Genomic DNA, 13,768 nt, shown 5'->3' with positions numbered 1-13,768 from the left:
ATTCCCCATGGGTAGCACCTAGAGACACCAAATCAGGTTGGGTGATAGGGCATGATGGGTGCTACCTACTACCCAACCTGCAAAACAATTGTGCAGTCAGGTGATATTTAAGGAATTCTTGATTTTTTCCTGGTCAGCCTACTGGTCTAGCATGTCAACAAAGCAAGGAAAGGAGCAATGCAGGGTAAGGTAGCCAGCTCTTCCCCCAGAGATCCAGAGGCAGAGTGAAGCTAGGCAGCGCCCTCCTCTTTGCTCCTCCCAGCCAGTGAGGGCAGAGTTGCCCTGACAATACTTGATTTTGCATGACAAGACAACGAGGGCAAAGGAAACTGCAAGCCAATCAGAAGGCAGTGACAGAAAACCAATTGGCAAGGGAGAAAACTAATAAATACACCAGACAAAATGGTGGCTGCCATAGACATTTGGACCACTGAACCAATCTGAGCAGGTTCAAATTGAACTGGGTTTGATCATGGACAAGTCTGGTTTGTGGTCGAACAGGTTTGGAACACCCCTAGAAAACATATGGCGTTCTCCCAATCCATTTTATCCTTGTAACACCCTGTGATGTAGGTTTAGGCTCAGATATACTGCTCTTCTCTGGGAGCTGTCATATAGGAAGAATCCTGCCTTCAGTAAAGACTTCAGTAAAGTCTTTTCCAGATCTGACTCTGTGGCACAAAGAAACGGATTACTGATGTCCTGCACCTCTGAAAAAGACTTTGATCAGATGATCTAGAGAGAATAATTTATTCTAATGTATAAAGTAAATAAAAGCTTGCTATTAGTACTAGAGATTGTATTCATATTGATATTCACTTCTCCAATGAGGTCAGCAGTGTGACACATGTAGCTTATCCCCCATTCCCACGCACACACCTTTTATCCTCACAAAGACTCTGTAAGGTAGCTTAGGCTGATAGATACTGCCTGGCTCAAGACAATTGTTTGAGCTTCATCACTGTGTGGGGATCTGAACCCAGGTCTTCCTAATACAAATTCCTCTATTCCACGCTAGCGCTTGTATACAGGGGGGAAAAAATCATATCCCATTTTTCAGGCCTGTTTGGCCCGTGAAGGGATTTTTGCACAATTTAAATAACAAATTGCAGTACTTTGTGCATATATTTGGACCCTCCATATTTTAAACTTTCTGCTCAGGACTGACCTCAGCACTTCAGTAAAACCAGTAACAAAGAAATCAGAAAACCATTTTAAACTGCCACCGTCACTAAAAGCTTGGCAGAACAAAAAGGTCTTAAGCTTCCTAAAAATAAACGAGAGACTAGGCTGGAGTGAATTCTATAAATATAGTTCAGTTCCCATCTTCTAGTTCATGTCCAAGTAGAACCTTGCTACCCTGAGAATGGAATGTGTTTTTCCTCTGTTCTCCATCTTCCTAATTGATTAGAGTCACAAACTAAAGTGGCAGATCTGTTGGTGAATTTGTCTGTTTTCTTCCAGTCATTAGAGGAGAGGAGGGAATGTGAATGTACAAAAGCAAAAATGCATAATGTTGGTTGCTACTGTGAGAATGCATGCAGCTAGGAGGAGGAAATTGGGCAGAGAAAATAGAAGTTGTGGATTCCCGCCCCCCCCTTCACCCCAAGGAGAGAGGCCTGTTGCACTTCAATCAATCTTTATTACAGTCAAAGACCAGCACAGGTTATAAAACAGTAATACAATAAAATAGATTATGTAGAAGAGTGTTACATGTATTACTAAGATTGAGATTGGTAGAACAATTAAAACTAAGCAGAGGGGGATCGAAAAAACCCCAAATAAAATATTTAAAGTATACTACAAAGTGCAAACAGAATAGCCAAAATACATATAGACTAAAAGAACACACAAAACCTCTCATTAAAATAGTAAGGCAGCTAACTAAAACGGATAATAGGATTATAAAATCTGCATAAAATGAATACAAAGTACAGGAGAATCATCAAAGAACTAATATTAAAAATGATTGCGTTTTAAGAGTAGTTAAAATGCATATCTACTAAAAGAGCTAGAAAATACTAAAAATAAAGGAAGTAAAATAGTACTAAAATACTATTTCCATTATAATAACAGTAAAAGTAAATATATGACTATAAGATAAAGGCAACTAAGGTGGTAAAAGTAGTAAAAATATTTTAAAGGACATGTTAAAATAAATTGGTCAATAATTAAAATCACATGGAGGAGAGCTGGTCTTGTGGTAGCAAGCATGACTTGTCCCCATAGCTAAGCAGGGTCTGCCCTGGTTGCATATGAATGGGAGACTTGATGTATGAGCACTGCAAGATATTCCCCTCAGGGGATGAAGCCGCTCTGGGAAGAGCAGAAGGTTTCAAGTTCCCTCCCTGGCTTCTCCAAGATAGGGCTGAGAGAGATTCCTGCCTGCAACCTTGGAGAAGCCGCTGCCAGTCTGTGAAGACAATACTGAGCTAGATGGACCAATGGTCTGACTCAGTATATGGCAGTTTCCTATGTTCCTATGTTATGGATTGGCTGTCAGGGTCCGTCGGATCTTGCATGCCGCCGCACACAACCTAGCAACATTATATGTGGACTCGCTTTTCATCTGAGAGCAGCATCTTACTGTAGACTTGAGTGGAGCGGCCAGGGTAATTTTGAAGTAGAGGAAGTATGAGCCTCTCACGACTATCTTTGTAAAACTGACAGCTCAAGAGAATGTGTTCAGTGGTTTTCACCTCCCCAGAAGCACAGGGGCATAGCCTTTCTGTCCGAGGGATCTTCCTGTATTTACCTTCCAGAACAGCAGATGGAAGGGCATGACAGCTGGTGAGGGTGAACACCTTTCTGTGACTTGGTATCTCCAGCTGGGTCAAATATGTAGAGGGGGATACCATGAACCTAGAGCTGACCAAGGCCTGGTAGCCAGGAGCCATACTTAGATCCACCTGACATTCTGTATCCAGGATCCTCTGTTTGATGGCTAATTTTGCTTTGTCACTGCCCATAGCAAGGAGAAGAGATGGAGAGAAGCCCAATAGTGCTACTGTATTATCGACTGCCCGCTTCCATAAAGATTTGCAGTTGTCCTGCAGTGTTAATGGGGCCAGACCCTGTGGACAGAGAGCTAGTTTAAGCCAGTGATTGAAAACAGTCAGCCAAACTTTAGCCTCAGCTTTTATCATGCCTGTTTCCAGGTGCAGAGTAGCATTGGAGATACAGCTAGGTACCTGTAAGGCTGCTTTTAGGAATTTAGATTGGACACGCTCCAGTATATTAGAGTTAGAGCGGGGGCCTGTGTGGGCACACCTGTTGCACTTGTCATTTGAACCCTGGATGAGATCTTTACCTCCTTGTCTTACCTGAGCCAGTATCGATGCTCATGGAGCTCCCTGTGAGCTTGGCTTTCAAAGAATTGGGCCACATACTCTTTTAAGTCTTTCATGAGTTTTTATTTATTTATTTATTTATTTTTGCATTTATATACCGCCTTTTGTTAAAAAGATAACCCCAAGGCGAGTTCAGTAAGCATGCCTGATTTTAGAATCTGTTCTGTGATGAAGTATTTCACAAGTTGATGGACAAGGGCATTTAACAGATGAGAGGAAAGAGACATTTTTGCAGGCTTAGGTGAGTGATATCTACGTAACAGCCAATTAATGCTGCCATTTTTTGAGCTGGAATGGTATCCTATCTTTTCTTGTCAGTTGTATGTGTTCTTGAGAAACTTCTCCAAAAAGACAAGGTTAGCAGTGAATTACCATAGTGTGAAACAAGTCAGAATGGGGATAATACTTACTCCTCAGAAGTGGTTTCTCAATTCTACTACTCTTTAATTTTCAAGTAATCAGATCATAACATGGTAATTTTAATTCCATCGCAGAAATATTAGTGTAAATTGGCCTAAATGGGAAGGAGAGGGTCATTTGGGCACTCTGCAGGCAGTGCGGGGGGCCAGATACACTGAGGATCTTAAATGATTGCAGATTATTTGAAGTTCAGATAATATTTTGTGTTTTCATGGGGTCCACAATTCCGACTAGCCTTGGCAGTGAGCCAGACATTGTGGCAGTTACCATTCTCTGGTGCTTTGTTGCTGCTCTAAAAAACAACTGAAAACACATTTTCAAGCCTCTACCCCTTAGGGCGTGCCAGTTTCTCCTTTGCGGCTGCTCTGTTTTGTTTTTATTGTTGGTTTGGGTTTTTTTGCTATTTTATGTTATCGTTTTAATTTATTTTCATATTTTTAATGTGATTTTATGGAAATTTATTGTACTAACTTTCGTAAGCTTCCTTGGGATAATTTTATGAAAGGCGTTGTTGTTGTTGTTGTTACATTTATATCCTGCTCTTCCTCAAAGGAGCTCAGAGTGGTGTACCTGGTTATCTTTATCCTCACAATTACCCTGTGAGGTAGGTTAAATGTATATAAAATGTTCCATTGAAATCCGGAAGCACTTGAAAGCATTAAGAGGTCTCCAAAGCCAATTTACAGCAGGTTGTGAGTCATTGCTCTTGTTCTGAGTTCCACATTTGAGGAAAGGGCAGCAAGTTCACCTCTGTTGTCGTCACTTGGAGACTGCAAGACGTTTCACTGTTTCTGGATAGCACTGAATCCCACCACAAGGTCAGAAACGAACCCCAGACCATCTCTCTCACATTGTGTTGTAATGCTTGCTAGATGAAAAGGTAGAGCAGTGTGCTCTCTATATGAGAGAGGAGCAGCAGTGGGCACTGAGCTTGTGGCTGAGATGAAATTTAAACTGGGTCTTGCAGCCCCAAAGCCCATTCCAGGCATTATTTAAAAAGAAGCGCTACATGGAGGGTCTGGAAGTGCTACCCCCTTGTCCACACTGCCCATGGTTACAGCAGCAGTAATCTGAAGAGGCAAATGCCATCACCAAAATGGTAGGTGTTTCCGTCACTGGGAGGCTGGGCAGGCCCAGACTCCCAGTCACGGAAACACTTGCCATCATGGTTACAGCATTTGCCTCTTCATAGGAACACTACTGTAACCATGAGCAGAAAGGTGAGTGACATGCTGGGACGGGGCTTCCATCATGCTTTGGGAGCTTGCATTCATGTATGGCATCTTTTAAAATAATGTCAGAAGAAGGTTATACTCTTAGCTGCTACCGTACTACACCAGTTTCTAATCAATTTTAAACCTCTGAGTTCTGTCTGTTGCACTACAAAGTGTCTTTTTGATATTTACTGAATCTTGTTTCTACCACCACTGGTGCCTGCTTATTTTCACCAGAACTGAAACTCTTGAGGGAGTCGGAAGAGAAATGGAGATCAATTACGCTTTGAATTTAGCAATCGGCTGTGCAGTATTGTAAGAGGCTTACAGGGTTCAGCAGTATTCTAACTAATTGCCCAGATTTAAGCTGTCTTTAAGAGCCTCCTCACCTTTTGATGACGGGAGCTCTGTTGTGAATTGGGGCACTTTTGCTTTAGCTGAAATTTAACTGTCAGGCTGGTGAGTGAATTTTTATACCCATTTAAAATCCTGGCCTGTAAAACTGGCATCAGGTGGGGCTGTCAGCATTGCCACATCGGCATCTGTTAGATAAAATTTTATGAGTCAGGCTAAGGCTGGGCTTCTCCTTTGTGACTTTTCTCATCTTCAGGACCTAGGAATCATGTTGTAAAATAATAACAGTACTCACAGAATCAGAGGGTAGCATCCAGAGCATCATTCAAACAGTGCAAGCCAATTTCCTTGCCACCGTCACCATCTTACAGCAATCCCTTGAGCTCCCCACTTCCCCACCAAGAAATAGTTCTTAAGAGTCAAGGGATTCTTGGCAGTGGTGTGGGTGGCTGCAAAGGAAAGGGGAAATCCTAGCCACTGGGTTGAGGCACCTTCCACAAACAGATAATGCTTATTTAAGGGCTGATGTTTCCTTAGAAACATGGCCATTAAGTTGTCTAGTTTAGCGGGCAGGATAAGCATTGGCACAAACATCCTTTCCCTCTTTGCAGCTGGCTTGCCCCACCTTCCTTTCCCTTGGCCCCTTCAGTTGTCATCGTCCTTTTTTGTAGCTCAGCTCCTTCTCCTCACATTCTATTGCTCCTTTCCTCCCACTGCCTTTGCCTTCTCCTTTCTTAGGCTCCTCACCTAGCTTTGACCCAACTTGCCTTGACACCATCCATTTTTGGTACATTCTTGGTTTGGGAGTGTGTGTGTGTGTGTGTGTGTGTGTGTGTGTGTGTGTGTGTGTGTATAACTAGGCTTCCTGTCCAAGCTACTTGTAATCAGGTTTAACTCCTCCCCTCAACCACACACACACACACTGCACATACACTCTTGTAATGTCAGTGCCACCAGTCTTTGGCCCACTTCCTCTTCATGAACTGCTTTGCCAGCTCTTGTAGGAGAGATGCTATCTTCAAGTTGTGGGAGGGAGAACAAAATAACAGAATGTGTTTGGGGGAACCTGCCCGCAAAATGCCCCTTCCTAGAGGAAGTGCATTAGGGGAATAGATTGGCTTTCCTTGCCTTAGGGAGAAAGCAGCACTTTTGTGTCAGCAGGAGCCTTTATACCAAATCCCAACCTTTAACTCATACTGCTTGCATGCCTAATAAAAAGAGGCAAAGAGGTATGAGAAAGTTGTGGGTCTTGATGCAGTTTCTTCTGGTGGCACAAACACATTGCTTTTGTTCTCAACTATCTGGCCACAATATGGGCAATAGTTGAACAGGAGGTGGTAAAGGTCTGATGTAAGAGGAGGCAGTAAACAGAGATGAAGGTCCAAAGGGATACAGCAGGAACCAACTGAAATAAAGGTGAGGTGAAGCAGCCTGAGAAGGGAAGATACGTAAGGCTGGCACTTTTAAAAGATTAGAGTACAGTGTTGTCTTTCCTCACTGCTCCTTTAGTGTGGGCAGACCTGGCCACTGTCATGTGTGCCTTGGTCACCTCTAGGTTGGACTATTGCAATACACTGTCCACGGGGCTGCCTTTGTAAAGTGTTCAGAACACTGAGCCGCCAGACTGTTGTCAGGAGCTTGTTGCTTGGATCATGCCAAAAAGTAGTGCAACAAAAGATAGATTCCTTGGTCTCAAACCAAGAAAATAATAAAGGTCCTCTCTAGAGTGGTGCAGGCAAGATCAACTCACTGCTATAGTGCCTTTCACCAAGAATCTTGAGTAATAGATTGGTTTTTTTATTCCCACATCAACAGTTTTCAAACCTGCAGAAGCTTTAGCTCTGCCTATTGAAATCAGTGGATGCATGGAGTCTGCCTTTAATTCAGTGATCAGAGTTACAAGAGCCTACAAAAGCAAACCATTTTGCTTTTTGACAACCCTTGGAAAAAGAAGTCTTCAGCAGTGAATTGACTTTATTCCTGCTGTATCAAATGTTTTGGAGCTTCATGCTTTATGATCAGAGGTAATGTATGTTGCCAGTGCTTATTTATTTTGCCTGCAGGCAGCCCTTCTCAACCTTAAAGGAAGGGGGGGGTTGGGCAAGTGGGGTGCAAGCAGAATTGAGGCAGGAAATTGGGCTGAAATTGAGTGGTGCCAACATGGATTCTCTTACAAATAAGCAGCAGTGTTCCCTCTAACAGGGATTCCCAGATGTTGTTGATTACAACTCCCATAATCCCCAAGCAAAAACCATTACAGCTGGGGATTATGGGAGTTGTAGTCAACAACATCTGGGAATCCCTGTTAGAGGGAACACTGATGAGCCGTTATTCAAATGGGTGTGTTCACATATCTGATCACCCCTGCTTCAAATGCTTGCTCCACCATCACTAAATGTTTGCTCTAAGTATCACTATTGCAGTTGCAGTTCAAAATTTATCCAGGGATCTATCCTGTGTTACACCTGGGGGGGGGACCCTCCCAACTATAATGTATCAAAATCTACTATGATACAGCATTTTGCCCATTTAAACTATTGCTTCAGTCTAACAGTTGAGCAGTATTGCCTAAAACAATGATGGCACCGGAATTTCTGGGGGCTCATAATATCCCACTGTTTGAAAAAAGAAAGGCCCTGAAAGCAATGTCACATGTGACCAGTCCATAAAACCATGCCCTGAAATAAATCTGTGATGAAACATACTACTAACATTTGCTTATGAAAAAAGATATATAATCTATGTTGTAATTTAGCTGTTTAGGAACTATCTTGCCAAACCTCAGAATCTATTGTACTTCTTTCTTGAGAAGCTTCTTCTTAAAATCTTGCTGTCTGAACCCAGTTCAGGCAAGGCAGCTGAAGGCACAAGCTCTTAATAGGTGCTGTTGAAGGAGGTGCTAACTGAAAGTCTTTTATGGCTAGCAGCAACCCTGCCCTATCTGAACTCCTAGGGCAGTTGACACTTGGGCTGGCTTCTACCCTCTCCTGAGGAGACCCACCAGGAGGGAGAGTCTGAGTAGTCCAGCATTCACTCAGTCTTTTGAAGCTGGAGTTCGTCCCCTCTGCTCCTGAGAGTGATGGAGGGAGCTTGATGAGAGAGGAGTTTAACCCATCAGGGGGTGTCTGATTCTCAGAGCTCCAGGTCTTCTCTGAATAGCTCTGGTTCTAAGAGGCTGTCACCAGGGGTGGGGATCCAGACTCAGGTGAACTCCCCTTCTTCCTCAGACTAGCTATCTTCTAGATCAGGGGTTCTCAACCTTGAGTCCCCAGATGTTGTTGGACTTCAACTCCCATAATCCCCAATCAAAGGCCACTGGGGCTGGGGATTATGGGAGTTGAAGTCCAATAACATCTGGGGATACAACGTTGAGAATCCTTGTTCTAGATCACTATCCAGGCAGATTCTGACACTTTCTCTCTCTCTAATGAAGGAACCTTCGCCACCTCTCATTATTGCATTTTGTTGTTGTTGTTGTTTTTCTTTTATTGCAGCCATAGGCCAAACTGATCATTATTGCGTGCAGTGGCGTAACTATAATAGGGCAAGGGGAGACAGTTGTCTGGGGGCCCACTGCCTTGGGGGGCCCCCCAGAGGCAAGTCACATGACTGACTGTCCCAGCCGTGCACCCACCCAGGCTTCCTTCAGTTGTATTCATCCTCCGAAATTGATGTGAGACCAGAACAGCATATTTTTCTCTAGTGCCATTAAATGACTTGCATTGTCCACAATTTACAAAACCCTTTAAAAAATAATTTAGGGGCCCATTTTTAAATCTTGTCTCTGGGCCCACTCCAACCTTGCTACATCCCTGATTGCATGTCTCCTGCCATAGGTTTATATTGAAAAAACAACCCCTTTGTTGACTAGGGATTAATTTACTTCTAATGCTTAATGTTGCTATTATGCTCCCAAATTCTAATTTTTAATGTGAGTTAGATCCACAACAAGCAAGATATATGGACATCTAATGGTACAAACTACATCATAACTATCACTAGTGACTTTACAGAAATGATATACTTGCTCCCTACTTGGGTCAGTAGCAGACAGTGTCAAGCTGGTGTACTTACAATATATTCAGCCAGGTCTGCAGAAAGGTAACCCATGTTCCAGGCCAAAACATAGTATTGGGGTCTTCCTCCTTGGGTGTGAATATGAAACAGTAAGTTGAGGGTCCTCAATCTTGTGGGGCTCCAGGACAATTCCTCTCCCCACATCTGTGTGTATAACATCCCCCGGGATGATGTCTTCTGGATCACATAACTCATCAAAGTCCCTAATACAACATCCTTTTGTAGTTCAAACTTCTATTGCTAACACACACACACACACACACACACACACACACACACACACACACACACACGGATATGCATTTTAGTATTATTTGTCCTTTTTATAAGCAAATGGTTTATAAGCAAAACTCTTCTAAAAAATGGGTATGTCTTCCAAATATGCCAATACTTCAAGATACTTCATTTTATAGACTTACTTGTTAAGTCAGACTGCAAACCTGTATGCATCTTCTGTTACTCTCTCTCATGTCATGCCTGATCCATCTCAGAGCCACAAGCCTGGAGTGGACCAGACTTCATTTATAATCTTTAGAAATAACATAAATCAAACAACCTCTAACAACAGCATATTGTCCTAATTTTGTGGCTTCTCCCTTATAAATTGCTACATAATTTCTATTAATTTTTCAAAATTCATCCCATAGGAGTGTGTTCCTTCATGTGTAACAGGTATAAACTTTGAAAATGCAAGTATGTATTGCAATCTGTAGGCTTTCTGTAAGCCACACTCTTAAAAAATATCCTTGATCATCATATAACAACATCTTGTGGAATAAGGATTGTCCATTAAAAAACCTTCTTCTATCCATATTGTGGTATTTGCACTCCTGTTATTTTGCCTGTACTGGTGATGCATAATGTGCATTGCTGTCCATTTTTAATGTATCACTCGCAGCACTGCATTTCCTGTGAGAACCTTTTTCACTGATGTCACTCTAGGAGAATTAAGCAAAACCTCTCCATATATTGAAGGAACAATTCTGTTACCTTGTCATAAGACCTACAGACAAAAGGAAGCAGCAAATTCACATTAGATATGGGAATGATGATGAAAGGCAAAACTAGGCAAACCAAATAAAATAGTACTAGGAAATCCCTGCAGTGGTGACATAAATAACAATACTGAATGAAAAAATATTGGTACATGTTGTGCAGCTAGAAGGATCCCCTAGTGCCTGATGGATAAAACTTGCACTTTCCTAATGCTAATTTGCAATGGATTGGATTTTTATAGCATAATTGATGTTCCAGTTCCTGTATATGGTCCCTGACCAGAGTCTGCTTTAGGTAGACAAGACTAAGGGAGAGGTCAAGAACTGTCAGCAAGGAAAAGGGATGGGTATGTCTGTGCCACTGGAGGGACAAGTAAAGCGTGCCTGAGCTGGGTCATGGAAAGCATTGTTTAAAACGTGGATCTTAAGAGAACGGCAGCTGAATTGACATAAGGAACAGTGCGAGACAAAAGTCATAGAGATGAGGATGGGAAGAGAAGATAAATGGTGCAGATAAAAGATGAACTTGAGAGAAGACATGTAAAGGGAGCTGAGTTGACAGATAGATTAAAGTCAAGGAGCCCCAAAGGAGCAAGGGCCAGAAGCTTGCACTGAACTGAAGTATGACAGGAAGCCAGTGTAAGGGGATGCTAACAAGACTGTTGTCATGTCAGGAAGTTTTTCCATTAACTTCTGGAGAAGAGAACTGTAGCAGGAAGAGAAGGGCAACAGGGGACCTTTTTTTTTTTTGGCTACTAAAATACAATGTATAGATAAAGATAAATATTGAAGATAAATAAAACAAGTATGGGGTCTGGCTATCGATACTTTTGTATGTAATGATGTGTTTAGGTCATTCAGTAAATGTTTAGTACTTGTGTTTAAATTTTCCTGTACATACTTCCAAGAAACAAGCACTCTTATGACTATGGATTCACCACCCCCTAGTGGTGAAGCTGTGGTTCACTGCCATAATACTGCTTTTTGTTAAACTCTATGTAGAAACAGCAATTCTGAAGCACATTGAGGAGGAAATGTGCATTTATGGGATATTTTGGATTTGAGGTAAAACATGAGATAAAAACATTACACACATTAAATCATAACAGGCCAAAGTGGGGGGGGGGAATACAAAATACAGTACAAAACTATTTTTAAAACATATTTTTAAAAATTGATTACTATCAGATCAACATTTTTAAAAATATTTTAAAATATATATGTATGTGAAGCATTTTGGAACTTGCACATGCACTTAACAAATGTGAAGTAGTATTAATTTTCACTACTGTTATTTAAATCTTCCTGTCTTGGACTCTCTTGAGCAAATTACTATACCTTAGCCCCAGTTTCTGTCTGTTAAATGGAAATAATAATAAACCCGCCTAACCCACTTCTTGTTGCAGGGATGAATTTGGGAAGGACTGTTTAAACATGAAGTACAAACAAGTGTTTGTAGCAAATAATTATACTAAACTCAAGCAAATTGAAAGAGGCGTTCTGTGCTTTGAAACTTCACTGATTCTTGATGAATGTTATAATGAAGCCTCATGAGCAAAGTGGTTGCATCTGTGGCGCAGAACTATTCAAGGGTGTACCATATTACCTATTGCCATGCACTTTTATATTTTAAGCCCAGAGAAGAGCAGCTACTTTTAATTATTAGGGAATAAGTCTGTAAAGATTTTACAACATTAGGTCTGCTGTCAGAAGGATGATATTTAATTGGGGTTTCTATTTGCTTCTCAAATTTAACTGCTGCTGTGTCCCCAAGCTGGATTTTATGTACTGATGGACACACAATGTCCACTGAGCACAGTTTTCAAAGTGATTTTCCTGCTTGCTGTTTTTGCAAATACTGTACATCATTAAATTAATCACATCATAATATCTAATCTTTAATCTGAGAAATGCACTTTTTGAACACAAGAAGCACTTTAGCTTCTTCCATCATAGACTCCTGAGCACATAAATCATTTTAATCATGTCTTTTTTATTCTCATCCCTTTTTCCAGATGTGAAAGGACCACCAACCCATAGACTATCTTGTGGCCAGTCCCCTGATTCAGAAACTATAATATGGGAGACAAAGTATTCCATTCTGACGGACAGCCAGCTTGTACTGCTGAACAAGGAGAAGGAGGTGAGAACTTAAATATGCAAGAGTTCCCAGTTGCTGCACAGCCGCAGTAGTGCTTCAGCAGCTTCCATTTCTGTAGCACATGTAATGGGGAGTAGGAAAGCCTTTATTGTTATAAAATGAAATAATTTTGTGTTTCTGAGGCTTTGTAAGTACATAAGAACAGCTCTGCTGGATCAGGCCCAAGGCCCATCTAGTCCAGCATCCTGTTTCACACAGTGGCCCACCAGATGCCACTGGAAGCCTGCAGGCTCAGGTTGAGGGCATGCCCTCCCTCCTGCTGTTACTCCCCTGCAACTGGTACTCAGAGGCATCCTGCCTTTGAAGCTGGAGGTGGCCTGTAGCCCTCAGACTAGTAGCTGATGATAGACCGCTCCTCCATGAAGTTATCCAAACCCCTCTTAAAGCCATCCAGGTTGTTGGCTGTCACCACATCTCGTGGCAGAGAATTCCACAAGTTGATTATGCATTATATGAAAAGTACCTCTGTTTGTTGGTCCTAGATTTCCTGGCAATCTGTTTGATGGGATGACCCCTGGTTCTAGTGTTATGTGAGAGGGAGAAGACTTTCTCTCTATCCACTTTCTACACACCATTCATGATTTTATAGACCTCTATCATGTCTCCCCACAGTCATTTCCTCCCTAAACTAAATAGCCCCAGGTGTTGTAGCCTTGCCTCATAAGAAAGGTGCTCTAGGCCCCTGATCATCTTGGTTGCCCTCTTCTGCACCTTTTCCAGTTCTACAATGTCCTTTTTAAGGTGTGGTGACCAGAATTGTACGCAGTACTCCAGGTGTGGCTGCACCGTAGTTTTGTATAAGGGCATTATAATATTAGCAGTTTTATTTTCAATCCCCTTCCTAATGATCCCTAGCATGAAATTGGCCATTTTTACAGCTGCCGCACATTGACTCGACACTTTCAAGAGCTGTCCACCACGACCCCAAGATCCCTCTCCTAGTCAGTCACCGACACCTCAGATCGCATCAGTGTATACTTGAAGTTGGGGTTTTTTGTCCCAGTGTGCATCACTTTACACTTGCCAACATTGAACCGCATTTGTCACTTTGTTGCCCACTCTCCCAGTTTGGAGATATCCTTTTGGAGCTCCTCACAATCCATTTTGGATTTCACTACCCAAAAGAGTTTGGTATCATCTGCAAATTTGGCCACCTTGCTGCTTACCACTACTTCTAGATCATTGATGAATAAATTA

General features: G+C 42.0%; 1 protein-coding gene across 7 annotated transcripts in view; it reads left to right on the top strand.

Moving 5' to 3' along the window:
* The window catches only part of RASAL2 (RAS protein activator like 2), a 358,844-nt gene that overhangs the window by 137,708 nt on the left and 207,368 nt on the right, over positions 1–13,768 (top strand). For all 7 annotated transcript variants that reach the window (XM_053249711.1, XM_053249709.1, XM_053249708.1 and 4 more), the window contains one exon: positions 12,426–12,553. In XM_053249711.1, the coding sequence (XP_053105686.1) occupies positions 12,426–12,553 (128 nt within the window). The remainder of the gene's footprint in view (positions 1–12,425; positions 12,554–13,768) is intronic.

This window comes from Hemicordylus capensis, chromosome 4 (genome assembly GCF_027244095.1).
Source record: "Hemicordylus capensis ecotype Gifberg chromosome 4, rHemCap1.1.pri, whole genome shotgun sequence".
In the NCBI taxonomy this organism is placed as follows: domain Eukaryota; kingdom Metazoa; phylum Chordata; class Lepidosauria; order Squamata; family Cordylidae; genus Hemicordylus; species Hemicordylus capensis.
The sequence above is the reverse complement of the archived record's forward strand: the minus strand, read 5'-3'. Positions and strand labels throughout refer to the sequence as shown.